At 43.5% G+C, this 21,147-nt stretch overlaps 1 protein-coding gene across 2 annotated transcripts in view; it reads left to right on the top strand.

Annotated features, from left to right (window-relative positions):
- The first annotated feature begins 10,596 nt into the window (after positions 1-10,596).
- TMEM178A (transmembrane protein 178A) overlaps positions 10,597-21,147 on the top strand; it is a 69,236-nt gene continuing 58,685 nt past the window's right edge. Inside the window, exon 1 of one of the 2 annotated variants that reach the window (XM_089326508.1) lies at positions 10,597-10,676. Coding sequence is in view for 1 of the 2 variants with exons in the window: in XM_002709906.6 (XP_002709952.1) it covers positions 11,159-11,558 (400 nt within the window). In the remaining variant the exon portion in view is untranslated. Of the gene's footprint in view, positions 10,677-10,978; positions 11,559-21,147 lie in introns of those variants that run through there. The other variant, XM_002709906.6, reaches the window with a different exon arrangement.

Below are 21,147 nucleotides of genomic sequence, written 5' to 3'. Positions count from 1 at the left end.
TGATGACAACTCCACTCAGTCCTTTTCTTTCTCACCACACATTGTACACACCAGCAAATCCTATTGATTCTTTTAGTATCTACCCAGGCACCAGGTACTTCTCACCACTCTACTTCAATCACCAGTTCTGAAACATTGTCATCTGTTAAGTACAGGGAAGGTAAGCATGCAGGCTGTGGAGTCACACCATGTAGGGTAGATCCGGGCTCCATCACTCACTAAGAGCATATTATTCACTTTCTCTGTGCTTCAGTTTCTTCATGTAAAATGGGGACAATAATGATAACAACATTATTATCACTGTTACAAGGGTTAAATGAGAAAACATATAAAGTACTTAACAGTGCCTGGTAAATAGTATGGGATCAACACATGCTAGCTCTACACATTATTCTATAAATTTATAAAAGCTTCATGAACATAGAGGGAAAGTAGTAGGCAAGAAAGAGAATTTGTGGAAACAGCCATTCTCATAAGCATAAACCATTCAAATCTTTAAACACGTAGACTCACACAGAATCAGGTTGGGTAATTGTACCAAACCTCTCTGCCCTGTACTTCCTGCTTAGTATGTTATTTATTTTGTGCAGTGTTTACCTAAAAATTTATAAAGTTGTAGCCCTAGTTAACATTTCTTGATCATGTACTATCTGCTGTTGTCACTTTCTTTTCTCCCTTGGTCTTGAGAATAATCTATCTCCTCACAATTTCCTTTCAGATCCCAGGAGCCACAGACAGTTTTAATTCTGATCCTGGCTATATTCTAGGTTGACCTCTCCCTTTTAAGATTTCATACCTTATTTTCTGCCACTGCTACCAATTATAACATCCAAAAAGGGGGCCTTATGAACCCAGTCTAAATTTTCACTTCCTTAACACAAAGGACTTGGGATTCTTGACAAAAGTGATAGGTATGGAAAAAGGAAAAATGCTGGGTGAGAATGGAAAAAAGTAAGTAATAAAACTGTGCCCAGGCTAGCGCCGCGGCTCAATAGGCTAATCCTCTGCCTGCGGCACCGGCACCCCGGGTTCTAGTCCCGATCGGGGTGCCGGATTCTGTCCCGGTTGCCCCTTTTCCAGTCCAGCTCTCTGCTGTGGCCCAGGAGTGCAGTGGAGGATGGCACAAGTGCTTGGCTCCTGCACCCACGTGGGAGACCAGGATAAGCACCTGGCTTCTGCCTTCAGTTCAGCGCGGTGCGCTGGCCGCAGCGGCCATTGGAGAGTGAACCAACGGCAAAGGAAGACCTTTCTCTCTGTCTCTCTCTCTCACTGTCCACTCTGCCTGTCCAAAAACAAAACAAAACAAAACAAAACAAAACAACTGTGCCCACAAAATTCAGAACCAGGACAGACAGCCATCTTTCAGAAAAAAGAAACTGAGAAATTAAAGAAAGCACCCTTTTGTATTTGGGGTTAAAATCAGTGTTTGACACCTCAGGAATTTCTTTTTGCCTAAATATGAGATTTCTTAGAGACTCCTTTTCCGTTGTGTTTTGATTTCAGCGGGGTTCATAATGGCACATGGTGACTTGGCTGGAAAACATTAAGAGACATCTCCCCCACTGCCAACCACCTCCCTGGCTTGCCACTCACATACTCAGATCACATGCAGATTGCAGACACCAAATAAATTAGGCAGATGAAACTCATATATCAAAGCTACCCACTTGGATTCTTTCTTGGCTATTGGTGCATTTCCTTTCTCTCTCCTTTAATCAGTCTCATAAATCTGACCCTGACAAGGTCCTGCCTCTCCAAACCATAGCTGGAGGTGAGATTGTGATTTGTCCCCTAGCTTTCATTTGCTTCTCCACTTGAGTGACCATCAATACCACATGGCCCACATTCATTACAGAGGCTCAGGTGCAGCCCTGAGAAGGTGTGTGCCATAGTCCTGCCAAATTGGTTACTCCTTCCAAAAGAACAGGATGGTTCTCCAAGCACTGTTCATATCAGATCATTATGCTCCACAGTGCCTGATGAAATCCTGGCACACCAAGAGCTGCAAGGAACACAACACACTGTTAGGCATTATTCTGTGTGTCTGGTTCATAATAGCTATTCACAAACTTGTTGATGATGACCTAGACTCAGTTTTTCAAGGGTTTTATCCAAATTAAGAATTGAAGACAAACACAGAGCTGTCCAGGGTGATGACTTTACCCTCTGCCTGAGGACTTGTTCTGAATTTATCATCAGGGACATCTGAATCAGTCTTTGTCTCCTGGTCTGGACAGTGAGAATTTAGAGAGGTGACATAGCCTTTGTGGGCCGAGTTTGGGTTTCTCACCACTTGTGGAGAGCTACCTTCCGGCTGCAGGGTTGCATCTTTCCTGAGGTTTGAGTCCTTCCTGAGTCTTGTCTTTTTTTCCTCTGTGCTTTTCAGAGGGGGGATGTCTCCTTTTCTCTCCTCCAGATGCTGTTCGCAGCTGGCTTAGTGTCCCCTTGTCCTCTCATGGCTTCCCTCGTCCCGTTTCTGGGGAGGGGAAGGTCCAGGCACTCTCTTTCTTCCCTTAACATGATTTATACCCATAAAATGTGGTTGCAGTGGGCAATCATTTGCTACAGAGGCTTTTCTATCAAGTCTATTTTAAAGACCTTGAGAAATGGAGATACCTTATCGTAGTTTGGCAGCTTATTTCTGCTATTCACAAAACAGCATTAAAGCTCTTTTTTGGGTTCATAACAAAATAGCCTATTGAAAGAGCATAATGGCTCCTCATACTTTGGAATACTCATCATTTCACCAACGCTACCACCAATTGATGTTTTCAGGGCCTTATGGTAGGCCTTCATGCTTTTCATTAGGACACAATCCTTTGGAGAGTTGTGTTCTGTGCCACAGCCAAGATTATGGCCTGTATATATGAGCAGTCATCAGATGTTATTGTTGGGCAAATGTGAGCAGCTATGAAATGTTATTGGCGGAGGTAATAAATGCCAACAATGATAACGGCTGTCGTTTATGTATTGAGCATTTATTATATGTCAGTCTTTGTGTTCATTGTGTTGATGATTGCTTTATATTTGTCACGTTTTTGGGTTCTTCTAGTGTCTCTAAGAAGGATACTATTAATCTTATCCCCATTTCAAAGATGAGAAAGCAGAGGATTGAGGATAAATTGCTTTCCCCCCAAATCACACTTGAACTTGAACCCAAGTCCCTCTGATCCCTCATTTAAGACTCTGCGTTGCCCTATTGATGTGTCAACCCATAGTATTGTTAGACTTACTGGTCTCAGCTTTGGCTGAGACACACACTTTCTTGGTTTCTCTCTTGTTTTCCTTCCTGATCTCCTTTGTGGTACCTCCTTCTCTAATGGTGCTCTAGATGTTCCAGTACCTTGGAGGAGGCTGTACCCAGACCTCTTAGTTTTCCTGTGCACACTCTCCCCTAAGCAATCTCACCGAGTCCCATGATTTTCAATACCAATGTGAATATATCACTGGTACTCTGCCATCTTTCAAATCTAAATCTCTAGTCCAATTCTTTCCCTTACTCTCAGTCTCAGATTCACACAACTGAGATTTCTAAGTGACATCTCAAATTCAACCTGTCCCAAACCAATTATTTCACTTCTTCCCCCAAATACATTTCTCTCCTAGCTTTCCCTGGTCAGTACATGGCACACTATTCAAACACCCAAACCAGAAATGTAGTACAATTCCTCTTTCTCTCCTCTGCACTCACAGGGATTCCATGACTTCCACCTTTACCCACTTCTCTCTCTTTCCACTAAAGGCTCCATAGCCCAATTACTAACCCCCTTTTCTGAATGATTGCAACAGCCTCCTGTTTCCCTGTCTTCATACTTGACACCCCAAGTCCCAATCCATTTTTTGTATAGTCATCTGAGTGACATTTAAAAAACACCAATCAATTCATGCCCTTCCCTTTCTTAAAACTCTTTAAAGTTTTCTTGGACTAAAGTCCTAACTCCATGCATGATCTGGAGTTGACTAACCCTGCAACTTCATCTCCTGCCATTCCCTCTTCATTAGCTACTCTCTAGCCACAACAGTCTGTTTTCATTTCCTAAGTGATACACAGCTCTTTCATACTGTAGGACCTTTGCACCTAGGACAATTCCCTCTGTCTGGAAGGTTCTGCCTCTGGCCGATGGGTACTCAGTAATGTTAACTGAAGAAGTGAGCATAGTGTTTTGTCTCTCTTACCTGATTGCTATAAATGATAAATAATATGAGAAAAATCATGTCATTAATAAATTATTTAGTCATTTGTATTTGTGAGATTTATATTACACAGTCTTTATATAATAGACCTATGGATTTTCTGAAATGCATTCATATATTAATATGGATGGAGTAGGGGGGAGAAAATAGTGGGAGGAATATATTCAGCATATGACAGTCATGAATCATTAATCCTATGAGGTAGATGTTGATACCCCTGCTTTTCAGCACATAGATGTTTGGGAGGTTGGGGGTAACAGTGCACAGAAACTGGTCAAGGATGCACAGGTAGAAGCCGTGGTTCGGAATTTACAAATGTTTTGACCCCAGTGCCCATGTGCATTTCCCAGATCCCCTTGCCTTTGAGCTGACACAGCTAAGAGAAAGGTTGAGACTAAGAGAAAGGAGAGACACCTGGAAATGCTGGCTCTGCTACTAGTCTGGGCATCCTGACAGGTGACTGAACTGGAGACACTGCGCACCTTAGTAATATACAGTTCCCCCTTAGTGGTCAAACATGGTCTGAATGAGCTTACCTAGATTGTAACTTCAAAGCCCTGTATCCACAAATGTAGGTAAGGTGGTGAATACAGTTAGGTAAGGCAATTAATATGCCACCATCTGCTAAAACATCACACTTGGAGTGGGACTTACATGGATATGGGATTCTTTGAATTTTTTTCCCCACCATATGTGCTTAAAGCCTCCAAAAAGGAAACAGCTTAATCCAGGAATGTGAAAAAGAATGGTGACATTCTGTGTTGTGTCAGTGAAATGAGAAGCTGATTAGGTACCATCTATTTTTGGGGTTTTGTGGAATTTTATGGTTCCAGTCAACTCGTCAGTGACAAAATGGCACTGCCAGGATGATTTACCACACGTGTGGGGTATAGAAGAGCACCATGATGTAGGTGTTGCTTCTAAAATTTACTTTTGGCATTGTCCTGGATTGAGTTGACACACACACAAAATAGTCCTTTTCCTCCAAGGCCGGCTGAGACAGCATCTTTTCCACTTGGCTTATTCATGGTCTTCCCAATGGAAATTCATTTCACTCTACTAGACTTTTCCTGTTGCCTTTTGTGTGTGTATCTGGGACAGCACTAATCCAAGGCTGGTCCTCTCCTTATACAGCCTCTTTGCATTTCTGTCTTCTTCCTCTGTTCTTCTACAGCTTGGAAAGAGGAAAGGCTTCTGCATAACCAGTGGGACACAGCACAATACAAGTATGTTGGAGGTGCTCAATCGATGTTGATGCATTAAGATGCAGTGGTTTGGGGAGAATAATTTGGAGTGATAACTTTAACATCAGATGCCTCACATATTGCATAAAGGATATATTATAGATCAAGAATACAATTGACTATCTCCTTACATTGAATGCTGAAAAAAAATCTGATATTACCAAGGAAAAAACCTCTTCCCCTTTGTGAAAGGTAGTGAGTGGTTTTGGTTAAATTATATGGTTTCCATGGTGGAATCCAAATGTTTTAAATGAGGAGAATATCACTTTTAGTCTTGGCATTGAGACAAAGGGATGAAGACTTTTAGAACATTCATGGTTAGCTTAGCATAGGTATGTCGATAAATCATTGCCAAAGCTCTGTGATAATTGGAGGTCCTTGTGTGTATATATGGACCTTGTCATAAGGAGATATTTACTTAAAGAACTGCTTGATTGTGAAGGAAATCCAGTGAAAGTCACAAAGAACCTGGATATGGTCAGTATGTTTGCCGAAGGCAAAGGCATTTTGTTTTCTAAATATTTAAATATGGCCAAGACATTGGTTGTGATGTTTAAATGCTATGGGAATACTGATAGCAACAAAGAAGAACTGGAGACTGGTTGAAAAGCCCACGAGAGCATTTCAGACATGGAATGCCAAGACACTGTGGAAAAAAAAAAGTCCTACAAGAAGGACCTTGGTGGGTGAGACCCCAGTGGAAAGAAGTGGTCATCAAAGAAAGAGGTACTTTGAAGGGAGGAGAGAACTTCCACTTAGCTTATGGCCTTGTCTAAATATTGATGAAGTTTGTGGATTCAAAAGGCTCCCAGAGCCAAGGCAGCTCATGTCAAGAGCCTTGGGTGATCACTAACATCTTACATAAGAATGTTAATTGTTAAATGAACAACAGGAGTCACTGTGCATTAACTTCCTGTGCAGGACCTCTGTCCTCACAGAGTTGTATTATAACTATGTCTAAGTGCTAGCAAAAGAGGTATCATTCTTGAGTGCTCTTTAAAGTTAATTAAGGTTCTCAAAAAAGTGAAATTAACTTCAAGATGCAATGACTTTGAATGGCCCTTGTCTTGCCTGTTGAGGGACAGTTTGTTTGTTTTATTTTTTTTTTTTCCATGCACATTGTTGAACTCTTTACTTAGTATAGAGTTGGTCTTTTTTGTATAAAGTTAATCAAAAATGGATCTTAGTGGAGAATGGGACTGGGAATGGGAGAGGGAGGAGGAGGAAGAAGGGTGGGAGAGGGGTGTGGGAGGGCGGGTATGGTGGGAAGAATCACTATATTCCTAAAGTTGTACTTGTGAAATACATGAAGTCTGTATTCCTTAAGTAAAAGGTTTCTTTGGGAGGAAATTTAAAAAAAAAACAGAAGAAAAAAAGGAGTACTGGAGAGCAATATACTGGATCACTCTTTGTAGCCTAGAGAGGAGAATTGGAAACTGAAGGATGACTCAGTCAAAGGAACTTCTGAGGAAGATGCATTTGGTAACCGTCTCCGGAATAGCCGTAGGAAGGGTTGATCTTGGAATCAAGCTGTAAAAATATACGAGGTGATGAAGGCACAGCAATAGCAAGTGGTAGAAATGTGGAGGAAGGAAGGGATATAAAAGACATTTCAGAGGAAAAAATCTCTACAACTTTGTACAACAGATAACTTCAAAAATATTGAGTCTTAAGTGACTTGTCAGCAGCAGAGAAAGAGAAGCTGGGAGGGGCAGCTGGAACACTGAGATCTGTACAAGTTGAGTTCCATGATTCAGTGAGACATCCAGGTGGACAGTCTCTGGCCTTACCCCTGTCATTTCAGGACACTGCTGTTCCCTGAGGGAATGCAGTGGGGATTTCCAACGTGGAGAGGACACAGAGAAGTTTAAGGCAAGGGGATAATATCAAAGTTTGAAAATGTGGAGGTCACATCCCAGCCCAAGCTGAGACTGCCCCAGCACCCTGGCTGGCTATATGGTTGCCTCTCATCTTCATCCATGCCAGGCTTGCTGCCTGTCTATGTTAACTGTGTCCTGGCTTAGGCTTCTGCGTCCTGTCATCTGCAAGTTGTTATGTCAACATGATTTAAACATGTAAGGAAAACCTTATTTTATAGTGGCCCCAAGTAGTAAAGCCTCCAAATGGATGAGGTGGGTATGTGAGTAAAATCAAGGAGAGAGAGTCTGACTGCAGTGCCATTCTCTCCATATTATTTTCTTGGCAAAGTTTAACTCATCCTTGGAGAACTAACTCAAAAGTTACTGTCTTTATGTCGCCTGCCTGGCTGCCCCAGGCAGTCAGTCTATTCACTGTGGATGTTCCCACAGCACATTGTTCTTATTTCTGCTTTAGCACTTGCCTCTTGTGCTATGGATCTGTTTCTTGCCACTAGGTTGGGAGTAACTTGAAGATGCGAATCATTTATTCATCTTTGTATTCCTCAATCCCATAACAGAGCAGGAATTAGTAGGTGATAATAGGGTGTTGGGAATAACAAAAAGATCAAGTTTAAAAAACATGGATGGGCCCCCGCTGCGCCTCACTAGGCTAATCCTCCGTCTTGTGGCACCGGAACACCGGGTTGTAGTCCCGGTTGGGGCGCCGGATTCCGTCCCAGTTGCTCCTCTTCCAGGCCAGCTCTCTGCTGTGGCCAGGGAGTGCAGTGGAGGATGGCCCAAGTCCTTGGGCCCTGTACCCCATGGGAGACCAGGATAAATACCTGGCTTCTGCCTTCAGATCAGCGCAGCGCGCTGGCCGCAGCGGCCATTGGAGGGTGAACCAATGGCAAAGGAAGACCTTTCTCTGTGTCTCTCTCTCTCACTGTCCACTCTGCCTGTCAAAAAAAAAAAAAAAAAAAAAAATGGATGGAGGGGCTGGTGTTGTAGCCTAGCAGGCAAAGCCTTGGGCTGCCTGTGACGCCAGTGTCCCACATGGGAGCCAGTTCGTGCCCCAGCTGCTCCACTTCCAATCCAGCTCCCTGCTGATGTGCCTGGGAAAGGCAGCAGGGAATGACCAACTGAAGCTCCTGGCTTCAGCCTGGCCCAGCCCTGGCCATTGTGGCCATCTAGGGAGTGAATAGTAGATAGATCTCTCTTTCTCTCTCTGTCTCTCCCTCTATTTCTGCAACTCTGACTTTCAAAGAAATAAATCTTTTAAAAAAGAAAACAACATGGATGGAGCAGTGTACAGTGGCTATAGCAAAGCCTGCATGCACATCATACGTCACATCCCTGCCAATGCTGTGAATGCTGCACCAGCAGAGGCAGTGCTCTCATTACATTCTGCTGGCCCGTATTTGTAATGTGTGACATTCTTTATGAAATTCTGTCAAGGGCAATCCATCATATAAGTAACCTTTGGATTATATGCTAAGACAATCTCAAACAGAGATGTAAAGGGACCTCAAGGATAATGCTATTTTCTAAGAAGGGCATGATCAAGGAGTTCTGGCCGGGAAAATGAGGCAGAATGGTATGTTCTTTCAGGTTAAACAACAGCTCCTGAAAAGTGCCTGTCCAGCCCCTGCTGGGTGCAGGGTTATGTATGAAGACGATCAGGTGACTCTGAAATGTGGTTGAAGATTTATTTCCTGGAGTACATTAGGTGAAGACCTGAGAAGCGAATGAGGACATGCTTGTAATAACTTTTTCTCAAGAGATATTTCTTAAAAGGACACAAGACAACTTGAGCAAGTTTAAGATGTCAACTGTGGACTCACAGTTAAAGGTTTTCTGGGTATCCATAAAGATCTAGGGTTTTACACACATTATAGAATACAAATAAAAGAAAGCTTTGAAGTCTCATCATTTTGGTGTAAATCCAGATAAGACTTCTTTGATGAGCTTCGTGTTTCTTGTTAAGGAAAAGCTTATAGGTGAGAGGAACACTAGAATTATAATTCTTTGTCTTCCTTAATTAGACTAGCACTCACCATAGATCTTGCTGAAGCTGTGAGAAAATCCAAGCAATAATTCACATTGTCAGGTCAGCAGAAATTGTCACGGGGGTCCACTATGAAGGAAAGATTTGCTTAAGTGATCTGTGTATGGAGTAGCTCAGAAGAGCACACACTCTTTAGCAGAAAAATAGCCTCTGAAGATGCTGAGTACAAACAGCAACAAAAATAAATCCCAGCAAGACTCTTACAGCAGCTTTACAGATGTCATTCCAGAGGAAAATATATAAATCACATTAATACCAACTGATGTGGGGCACTAATTAATAAGTCCTATTAAATCATGGAGTAATGACATTTAGCATGTAATGAATACCTCATAATCTCTTAGTCATTAATATTTCATAGCATAAGAACACAGGAATTGCCTTCCCTCGGCTCTTGCAGCATGGTTTTCTGTCTCCGACATGGCCCCAAGGACATTAGATGGCACAAGGGTATTAGCCCTGGTATAGACTAGAACAGCATATGCAATTAACGCTTTGTATCCTGGGTCCTCACATTTCCTCATTTTAGAAAATGGGAATCTGCCTGCCGTCCTTGGAATTAGCGTTCATGAGCACCATGGAAGAGCAGAACCGAGCGCAGTCGTTGGCCTGGGTGTGCAGCCTGCTCTCGTGATGGCCCTCCCCTGCCCCGGAGAGAAACTTGCACAGGAGAAAATCATTACTTTGATTGATTACTGGGGGCTTGCTTTATTCAAAGGCAATGATCAGCTCACAGAGCAGGTGCCATTGCAAGGGCTTATTGATCTGATGCGCTTACAGAAATTCCAGGAGGCCGCTCCTCCAGCGGGAGATGGTGGTGGTCAGCGGAAAAGAAGTCCGGCTCAGAGCCGGCTGGAATGAAGCGGGAGCGAAATCTGCGGCCCGCGCTCTCTCGCTCCCGTGACACTAGGTGTCTTTTTTGAGAAGACGGGCTGGAGCACAGAGAACGCTTAGAGGTTCAGTGGGCAAGTGAAAGGCAAAGAGAGAGACGAGAGAGCGAGCTCTGCAGGGGTCCCAGCGGCTCGAGATTCCCTAGAGGCCGACACGATCTCAGCCCGACCAGGATGGGGTTTGCTCCCGGGGGCAATACGGGACACTGATCAAAATCAACTCGGACAAGTGACAAGCCTGAGTGTGATGCTGGTGGATGTCTTTTAAGGTCGTCGGGGGCGGGGGGTAGAGGACGCGCGGCGCTGCGCTCTGGGGTAGGTGGAGAGAGGCCGCGAGTCTAGGGCGGGGGTATAAAGGCACCAGGAGCCGGGAAGCGGGGCACAGAAGCAGCCGGGGAGAGAGCGAGAGGAAGAGTTAAGAAAAGTAAGGGGAAAGTAGGGACAGGGGCGAGGGGAGAGCGCGCGAAGTGGGGCAGCGAAGAGGGATTGCGAAGGGAAGGGGGCTCCGGGCACAGGGCGCACCGCTGGGTCCCGAGGTGGGGAGAGGGGCGAGCAGAGCGGCGCGACTGGGGGGCGCCGAGAGTGAGGAGGGAGCTGGCGAGGAGCAGGAGGAGGTGGAGGCGGAGGAGGAGGAGGAGGAAGGCGAGAAAGTGAGAGCGGCGCGGGGGCGGGCGAGTAGCCCCGGGGCCGCGGCGGGGCGGGAGGGCTGCTGCTGCTTGGAGCTGAGTGGAGCCGGGGGCGAGGCAGCGAGCGGGGCCGGCGCCCGAGGCTCGGAGGCCGCCGGAGGGAACGGGGGGCAGGTGCGGGAGGGAGCGAGGGAGGGAGCGCGGCGGAGCGCCGCGGCCAAGTGCATTGTGTCTGGCGGCGGCGCGCGAGCCCACCGCGGCCGCGGCGGGGCGGGAAGCCATGGAGCCGCGGGCGCTCGTCACGGCGCTCAGCCTCGGCCTCAGCCTCTGCTCCCTGGGGCTGCTCGTCACGGCCATCTTCACCGACCACTGGTACGAGACCGACCCCCGGCGCCACAAGGAGAGCTGTGAGCGCAGCCGCGCGGGCGCCGACCCCCCGGACCAGAAGAACCGCCTGATGCCGCTGTCGCACCTGCCGCTGCGGGACTCGCCGCCCCTGGGGCGCCGGCTGCTCCCGGGCGGCCCAGGGCGCGCCGACCCCGAGTCCTGGCGCTCGTTGCTGGGGCTCGGCGGGCTGGACGCTGAGTGCGGCCGGCCGCTGTTCGCCACCTACTCGGGCCTCTGGAGGAAGTGCTACTTCCTGGGCATCGACCGGGACATCGACACCCTCATCCTGAAAGGTGAGCGGCGGCCGCCCGGGGAGCGCAGCGCGCGGGTCCCCAGGGGCGCGCCGGTGCCCGCAGCCACCTCCCCGCCGCGGCCCCGAGCTCTGCTGCCCGGCGCGTCCTCCTCACCCTTTCCCACCGCCCCCTTTCTTCATCTCCTTCCCTTTTTTGTCATTCCTCCCTTCTTTCTCCCCTTTTCTTTCTTTATGCATCTCTCTGTCCCTGTCCCTTCAGTCTGTGCTTCTGCCTCCTTCTTTCCTGCCTTTTACTTGCTTCTCCCGCTGTTCTCCTCTTCTCCTTTTGGCCTCTTGCATCTGCCCAACTCAGAATGCCTCTATGTGTGTGTGTGTGTCTGGGGGTGGGGGGAGGAGGCTTGACCCTCTTCCCCAGGAAGGTACCCGCCAAAAAGACTCAACCTTTCCCAATAGGGCGCCTTCCCTCAAGTTCTGCTTTCCTTTTAGAAATACCCTTTGGAAGAAAAGAAAAATGTTGCAAACCTCGAAAGAGGATACCAGGGCTTTCTCTTGTATTGTGCTGATATTGGTACCCTGTGGAACTGATGTGGGCAGCTCAGCCCAGCTGGCTAACTGGGAGCTAAGGAGACCCAAGGAACCTCCTCCTAGACCTCAAGCGCAGGGCTGGTGTGGATTAGACTTCAGACACCAATAATCTCTTTCCTGGTGGAGGCAGCTGCAGGCAGACAGGACACCTACTTTTTCTAACCTTCCTGATGACCCCTGCACCCCGACCGACCCGACCGCTCCTCCTCTCCTCTGTGTCTGGCACACAAGGGGGAGCCAAGGAGAGAAAATGCCCAAGCCCTTTAAAGTAGAACCCTCAACGTCTGTGACAACATTGTGCACGGTTTTGTTTTTGCTGTCTTGTTATTTGGCACTGAGTTGTAGAGCGTCAGTTTGCTTGTCTGAAATCTGTGCAACACCTGGCTTTTATGCATCTAATCAGATAGTTTGGATTTTTGTGTAATCCCACTCATGTAATAATATTCAGTGTGACAATCCTATTAGTGAAGCTTTCTTTAACTTTCAGCACTAGACCCTTAATAGATTTTTCCCCCTCTGAGATGAGAAAACTCACACGTACACACCCACACAACAACAACAAAAGCCTCTTTTCTCTTGGACTCATTATCTCAAAAAAGGAAAAGTCTGAAATCAATGTGTTTTCATATTTAATAACCATTCAGGAAAGCAAATGAACTGGTTTGTGTGAATTACAGCTTAGAATGGAATTATATAGAAAGAAGGGTGCTAATAATTTGTTGGCCTTCAGTGTCTTGTTAGTTGGCATATTCATTTCGCAAACATATCGACTTCCTCCTTCCCTGTGGCTAGCTCGGCTGGGGATTGCCATCTGAAATCTGTCGGTGCATGGAAGGACTCCAGCACTTTTTGGGGAATCGGGTACAATCCTCTTCCTTTGGGAAGTGCACCTTTTCCTCTCCTCTCCTAACTTGCATCCAAATCTGATTTCTCTTCATGAAGATGCTGCATAATTAATTCTGATAGTAGCATAGTACACGAACAAACTGTAAAAGCAGAATCTGGACGCTCAGTTAGAGAATGCTCATTTTGGCAAGGCGATTCTGAAAGCTAAGCAGTGTAGTCCGTCTTTGGAAATGACAGAACTGCCTTTCCTTGCACTCTTTCTATGCCCAGAGAATTTGATTGCATGTAAATTGGATATAGAGCAATGTGTGGGATAGCAGGGCAGAGTTCAACCTGCTGCAGGAGAGGGTACCCCACAGGGTACCTCTGGATATGTCCTGGCTAGCTGAGGTGTCCTGCTCCTGGACAGTCCAGAGTGAAGTAATTTTAGAGGTGGCAGAACTTGAGAGGTTGTTGAATCCAACCTTCCACCCATTGTTCAAACTCCCTTCTACAGTCTTTCTGACAAATGATTATCTAGCTCACAGAATTCACATATTAGTTAAAAGAACTGGATTATTGTGGTGATTAGTACATCTTTTAGATGAAAATGAAATCAGATGTATAATGTTGATGGTGTTTAGTTAATCCTTTGCGTAGAACATTGTAAAGAGTTCTGTTGTAATCAGAAGGTATGGACTCCATTGCTGGCTCTGTTGTTGCGTAGCAGGAGATTCTCCAACAAGTGTCCAGCTCTCCTTGGCCTTCCTTTCCTTGTATGTAGTATTAGTAAGGCTGATGTTATTTAAAGAGGATTTTCTAGTTCTGAAATTGATCATTGTAGTAATAATAACAAGGTAAATGTAGCTTCTTGGGAAGCTAATGAGCTAACATTATTAAAAAATGAGGAATTTGAAGGAAAGGACTGACACTGGTCCTCTGTCATGACACTGGTCATAATTTGTTGTTTGGAAGATGGCCAGAAGTGATTCCAGTACTTTGAAACGTTGCTACTAACCTTCTTTGGTTACTTAATTCTTCTGGCTCTCAGTTTTATCATCTGTGAAATGAATGGATGACATGAACATTTTAAAAATTCTGATTCTATGCATAATTTGAGAAAGGAAAATGTCACCAAACAGATGATTTTGGCATCATATTAAGATAAACATTATCGCCTCTCTTTTGGCACTGGATTTTACTGGCTGTGGTATGAATTTCTGAAATGAGCCATATAACACTAGAAGTTGACATTACAACTAATTAAACAAATTTGAGTTACTAGAGCCCCAAGTTCTATTCTTACTTTCTCCTCTAAATTACCTTGCCTTGTGTGTCTTAACATCATTTAGAAATTTTAATTCTAGGAAGTGAAGAAAAGTTGAGTCAGATGGAGATGGTGGGTTGGGGAAGAATGAGGTGCAAGAACTTCCTGTCATGTTTCACTAGGTTTTGGAAGGAAAAAGAAGTTGGTGGTTTCTTCTGTAGTCCTAGAAGTCAAAGCCAGGAGGTGAGTGAAGGTTGCAGAGAGGAAATTGTAGAGTTGATAATATGGAAAATATTCTCACGGTTAAAATTGTTTGAATTTCCTACTAGTGGAAATATTTCTGAGATATGTGGAGGAGATGGAAACATACAATGTGGGCAATAAAAATTAGTTTAGAAATGATATGTATAGATTTGACTCTATAATGTTAATCTTCTTAAGAGAACTCATATGAGCCAGAAAAGCAGTATCTCAATAGGTAGTTGTGAGATCTAATTTTGCTTTTCAGCATCTGGTTATGATTTTTGTTTACTTCTCTCCAGCCCAGGCTTTGGAAAGGTTTAGGGTGGACCTCCAGCCAGGACCTGCAAGAAGAGTGGAGGTAAAGTTATTGATAAGCCTACTAAGAACTGAGACCTGAACCCTATGTTGTTTTACTAGACTAACAAAGAACCATTTACCAGCACAGCTTGAATACAGCTGTTTTTCCAGCAGGTTCTCTTAATAGCTGTCCATTAACCAATCCACATTTCACTGTCTTGCTTGGGGGATAACATGAGAACTAATCAAATGCTGTAAAGATATTAGGTTCACACTGTATTTCAGTAGTCTACTATCAAATTCAATAAATGGCTGTTGAAAGCCCATTGTGTGTGAAGCTTGGATGATATATATGGGGTTCTTTTGTGTTTGAGTAGGCCAGTTGACTGAATTATTCTTCCACATATGCCTTTCCTGTGACACTGGCTGACTTTGGATACCATGAGAGCTTTGCTTGTCAAAGGACTGGTTCTGAGACGGAAGCAAATGAAATCATCCTTCATTCAGCAGAATGACTGGCGAAGTCAAGGGAGCCTTGTAGGAACACAAGCAGAATGATCTTCAAGCTTAGGGCTTCAGGCCTTCCTTTACCATCAGGATGGGGTGGGGTGTTGAAGGAAGCCTTTATATTTAAAGACCACAGGAAGCTTTTAAGGTGAATGAGTGAAGCATGGTTTACATAAGGAGCCCAGGAATTGAGAGGAAGTGACAAGTTCATTCATTCATTCAACCATTTACTCACTCAATAAATAGATACTGGAGTGGAAGGTATTTTTCTGGGTGCAGGAGATATAGGAGTGAACACAATGAATAAGAAATCCATGACTTCACAGAGTTTATTTCAAGTATTGGAGTTGGTACTTTCTAGTGGATTATATAGCAACTGCTCTTTGTAGGCTGGCTTTGAGAAGATTACCTGACTGGGGCAGGAGAGCACTTTGGGAAGGCTGATAGCACTGGTGAGGAAATGACAGAAATTGCACTTGGAAGTGATGGAGTGTCGCACACCCCTTTGGGTACTCTTGGCCGTTCTGTTCCGAGTGCAATACATATTTCAACTACTGATGAACAGCAAGGTAGCAGGAGATGCAGTTGGAAACATAATGCTTCTGTCAGTGATTGAAAACACTGACTTTAATAAATAAACTTTGATGAGACTTGTGAATAAGTCATATAGAACTTTGGAGAAGCTAGTGTTGAAAAGGAATCAGAGTCGTTGACACTATTTAAGAAATTCCAACTCTAGTGTTAGCCTTCATTTTAATTAAAAATTTTCATTACAACAAATTAGCATTACTTTTCAAATATATGTATTTTGTGTATATACATCAAATTCTAATATTGCATATTACACAGAATAAACAAAAAGGGAATGAATATTGTAGTGCCTTGTTTTTGTGAAATTAAAAATGAAAGGACTTCAGAAATGTGAAGATTGTAATTCTGTATGCATGATGTTAACTCGTGTGAATCATCTGGGATTGAATTCTTGAAACTTGAAATAAAACATGTCTTTGTGGTTTCAGAAGCACTTTTCCTCTAATGAGATAAACAGAGATATCAAAGACAGTGGGACATAAACACTTTGTCATTTTGCTCTCTGTAAGAAAAGGAAAGTAAGACACTTGGTAGGAATTCACTGGATCAGCTCTTCACTCTGCTAATGATTTATCTGCTTCCCCTGTTGCTTATCCTCCATGAAATTAATAGTCTGTACAGGACCCATCAAGTTTTACCTGACACCAAAATAGATTGATGCTTTTCTTCAGCTCATTTGTAGACCAAAGTATCATTTGTGTTAGGATAATTATCTCCCCAGAGCAGCTGTACCTAGGGAAGCTTAGAGGCCAGCACTGTTTCCATGCTTGACCCAGCTGCTCACAGATTGTTCTCAGACCTTCCTGTGGGCCTGAAGATGCTGCTGGCAAGGGGATTGTTCAGTCTTGCGGTGTGTGTGTGTGTGCGCTGCAGATGTAGGTGACTTCCTTTTTCTTTCTCTCTTTACTTCTTGAGGCAGATGGTCTCCCAAAAGTTTTGGAGTATGAACTCATTCGATGCTCATATAAATTTATATTCATTTTTAAATTATATGCCTGGAATGTACATATATATCATAAGATATACACAAGCAATTTTTGAAAAGGTGTGGTAATAGATATAAATAGAAGTTCAGTGACTTTCATCTCACCTTCCAAAAGCCGTTTGTGCACCCCTGGCATGTATGCACCTCACTTATGTATGGCTTTTCTCCTTAGCAGAGCCAAGCCTCTCATCTGAGCAGAGGAAGGAGTGATTTTTCCCATCATGGCTGAAATTTATGGTGGGTCTCACAGTGTACTGTTATATCACACATATTTATTTTGCACAGGAGAGAGAAGATGCATTATATTTCTATATCAATCCCGACGTTGAGTGCACTACCGAATAAGCCCTTTTTGATTAAACCTCTGCTACTTCATTCTGCACAAATGTTAATGACTAGGTTTATAGTTTTTGTCTTGACCCACGGTGTGTTAAGGCTACACATACCCAAATGTGATATTCTCTGTTTCAGCACATTGTATTGGTAACACTCGTGAAGATTGTCCTGAGCAGAAATTAAATTCTTGCCACTCTACCATCAAAGTAAAATACTTCCATTCTTACCATCTACACACAGGAAATGTCTTTTTAAAGTAATTTATAGACACAAGAGTGAATGGTACTTTAAGAGGTTTGTGATCAAAATTTCCAGACTCAATGACATTTTCATTCACCATGACTTGTAGATAACATTTAGCAATGGCCTTGAGGGGGAAAATAAGAAGAGTTTTTGCTATGCCGTAGAAAGTTCACATCCAATTATATCCGAGTTGCTGTGATTTTTTTTTCCTTAGCTGCTGATTTTTCTTCAAAAAGAGCCCTCAAAGCCCATCAGGCAGACTGCTCCTAATTGCAAGTGTTCTTGATTGCTATATAAGATAAGTTTGAGTTGGTGGGAGCATCTGGAATAATTGAGACTCCCAGTGTCAGTGCTAAGTGTGGGGTCTCGAGGAGTGGGAACCTTGAAGGAAATTAGGTGGGTCGCAGGGTTTTTCCATCAGTCTCCAGGATGAACTCTGCTTTTGTATTTGTGTACACCTGCTGTGCTGTGTACTCCAGATGCTGAGAGTTTGGTAATTGATATAATCACAGATTATCAAATTATAACCACAGATTATTAATCTACAGCCTCTGATGAGCAAACCATGACCTCAGATTAACCGTCTCCTCATTCCCTGAGTCCACTTTTCTTGAATACATCTTGACTTTCTGGGAAATTCTTCTGTTCTTTGATTTTCAATTGTGTGAACATATGAGGTTCATTTTCTTGTTAAAAGAATGAAAATAATCAGATTTGATCTGGTCATTCTTTTTACTTCTCATCCCTTCCCAGTAATAACTGGTGGACTGGGGAGAAAAAGTTAAAAACAAACTGGGAGGATTGGCAAAAAATACAGATAGCAAATGTGTCTCAAACTCAGTATTTTGGGATAATTCAGATGAGATTATTCTAACTGTGTAGATTTACTTTAGGTTTTTTTTTTTTTTTTCTTTGACAGGCAGAGTGGACAGTGAGAGAGAGAGACAGAGAGAAAGGTCTTCCTTTGCCGTTGGTTCACCCTCCAATCACACTGCGCTGATCCGAAGGCAGGAGCCAGGTGCTTCTCCTGGTCTCCCATGGGGTGCAGGGCCCAAGGACTTGGGCCATCCTCCACTGCACTCCCGGGCCACAGCAGAGAGCTGGCCTGGAAGAGGGGCAACCAGGAACTTTAGGTTTTAAGACATTTATCTTTCCTATAATTACTAATTTTTTAAAAATGCTAAATTGTTGATATTGTCTAGAGCTTTGCTTAGCTTGTTGTAAAGATTTTCATTAGGCATTTGTGAATAGAAAATGGACTTTATCTTCTGGTAAAATTTATGAGTTTATTTTTTGCTCTCTCATAGTGTTTCCCTGTGGTTAAGAGTGATTGTGGTGATAAATCTGTTTTATTTCAAGTTTTAACTAAAAGGACGTAACAACTTCTTGGAGCATGAGAGAGTCAGTGTGGCCAGCATGGAGCTGACAGCCTTTGTTTGCTGCAGAGTAACAGGGAAACTGCACGCGCTCTCCATCTTTCTTGTAACTCAGCCAGATAAGCTGATTGCAGACCAAACAATAATGTCATGGGGACACCCACCAGGGAATGCATTAGCAAGTGACAAAAGGGGAACAGTATGTACCATATTTTAGTTTCCGTTATGTTGAATTACGAAGGACCCCCTGAATTATTTTCTATAACTTGCTAGATGTCTCCTAGTGTTCAGACTTTGTAATATTTTGTTCTTAGGGAAAAATCAATCAACTCATTTCTTTCCCAAGAACCTAAAGGCTGTAATATGTTTCCTTGTGGTTTCTCCAAGTTATTTGAGACTACATAGGTGGACTGGGAGGAGGCTCCAGAAATGCAAGTGGGAAATTCTGAATGTATAGATGATTCTTGAAGGCTTAATTGTCTCTTTACAGCAGGTTACTTAACTGCAAATCAACACTGATGTTTCCATCTGCCATGCAGATCAGCACTCGCTTCAAATTTAGGGTAACAGAAGAACAGGCAGGGTATGTATGAGGAGTCAGGGTAGGAGGCTGTATTTGGCTTGGATCTCTTTTGTCTACATTTCAAGGAATTTTTATTTGGTGTGGAGGATGTGAGCATTTGCTTCGCTCAACATTAGTCAACAAATGTTACTGTGTGTTAGAAAAGATACTGCTTTCTCAAGTAGAAGGCCGCCTCTGTGAACAACCCCTTGTGAAGTCCTCCTGCTCCCTTGGGGTTGCACTTTCCCTTTCAACACCCAGGGCAGTGAGGAAGGGGTCTGAGTGGGAGCCAGCTGTTGGTTAATTTGAGCTTGAATGAGTGACTTCTTATAAGCTCTCATGGTTTTGAACACTGCTTCCAGTAATGTTTATCATCGTCACAGAATTTTAAGTGTGTGCATCCTCTTAAATGTTACTCAATGAAGTTATCCTGGAAAAACAGCAAAAATGATCATTGCCATGTAATTGAAAAATTATGAGACAGATGACCAGAGGAACAGTTTGACGTAGGAGAAGATAAATTGAAAGGGGGAAAAACAAAAATTATAATGGCCATTTGTAATAACAGAGCCTTTGCTAGATGGAGCTCAATATTTGTTTTATGCCACTGATACTTAAGAATCATTTATTTCAGGTGACTTAATCCTTTGCTTCTAACATACCATAGGGTAACTTTGCTTGGTGTTCAGACAGTGGAAGTGTGGCCAAAGGAAGCTACAACTCATAAGTACTGGGAAAAATAAAGAGGCCAAACTAAAGAGTGGCAGAAAAAGCAACAGTAACTGCTAAAAGGGATGGTTCTGAAAATATGGTCTTTTTCTCCAGGTGTTGGAAAAAAAAAAAAAACAATAAAAAATGCAAGGAAACTGTTTACCATTCAGCAGTAACAGATAAAATGTAGCTTGTAAATATGCGCTGAATTTGCATTAAGGACATGTTATGTTCCCTTCTCTTTTTTTCTCAGGGGTTACATTTTCCTTTTGAAGGAAACTTAAATTGGTGGGAGGAAAGTGAGTGAGCACAAGTAGAATCAAAGATTCACACAGTAGAAAGCAGTGATCTTTGCCTGATTTTTGTGTGATGATGCCCATGAGAGGTGGTTTGCACTTGGGCCACAAACTCAGGTCACTTGCATGCAATTGTTAGTGTACCAGCTATCTCTCCTTTCACAGAATGCCTGTGAACTAGGGAGATGTTGCTTTTAGCATAAGCTCTGTTTTTAACTTATAATGCACAGTATATCATTTGGAAGTGGAAGGCTGTTTGATTTTGTATAGAAGAGGGGTGTGTGTGTGTGTGTGTGTGTGTGTTTCTAGGGGTGGAGATTATGTAAGGAGCTGATGGATATTATAGTGTGGGTGTGTCAGTCCCCAAGTCATCCCTGGGGCCAACCACTGATTTTGAAAATTGGCAGCTGTATGAATAACTCATTACCTGTTAGTCCTCTAAGCAGGTCCCAACACACCTGATTTGACAAAGTTAAAAAAAAAAATGAGAAATCATAAAAGGGCACAATTTTGTATGCCCTCCAAATCTGATGGAGTTGCTGAAATAAATATGTCTGTGATCCACTGAGAGGCATTAAACAGCATAGTTCCCTGTTCTCCTAACCATGCATACGGATGATTCTGCGGTAATATTTTGATTATGCCGTGGGGGGAATTGAGTGCTTCTTACTAATAGGCCCCAGATTTTCATTTTGGAAATTTGTGGCATGGGTGTTTTTAATGCAAGTTTTTATTTCTAAATTATCCACAGTTCTTGTTGTCACATGCTTCCAGTTGTGTTTGCAGGTTAAAATGGCAGATCTAA

Source organism: Oryctolagus cuniculus, chromosome 2 (genome assembly GCF_051225735.1).
Source record: "Oryctolagus cuniculus isolate XC-2025 breed Fujian yellow rabbit chromosome 2, ASM5122573v1, whole genome shotgun sequence".
NCBI classification, from domain to species: Eukaryota; Metazoa; Chordata; class Mammalia; order Lagomorpha; family Leporidae; genus Oryctolagus; species Oryctolagus cuniculus.
Note: the sequence above shows the minus strand (reverse complement) of the source record. Positions and strands in the feature narration are given on the sequence as shown.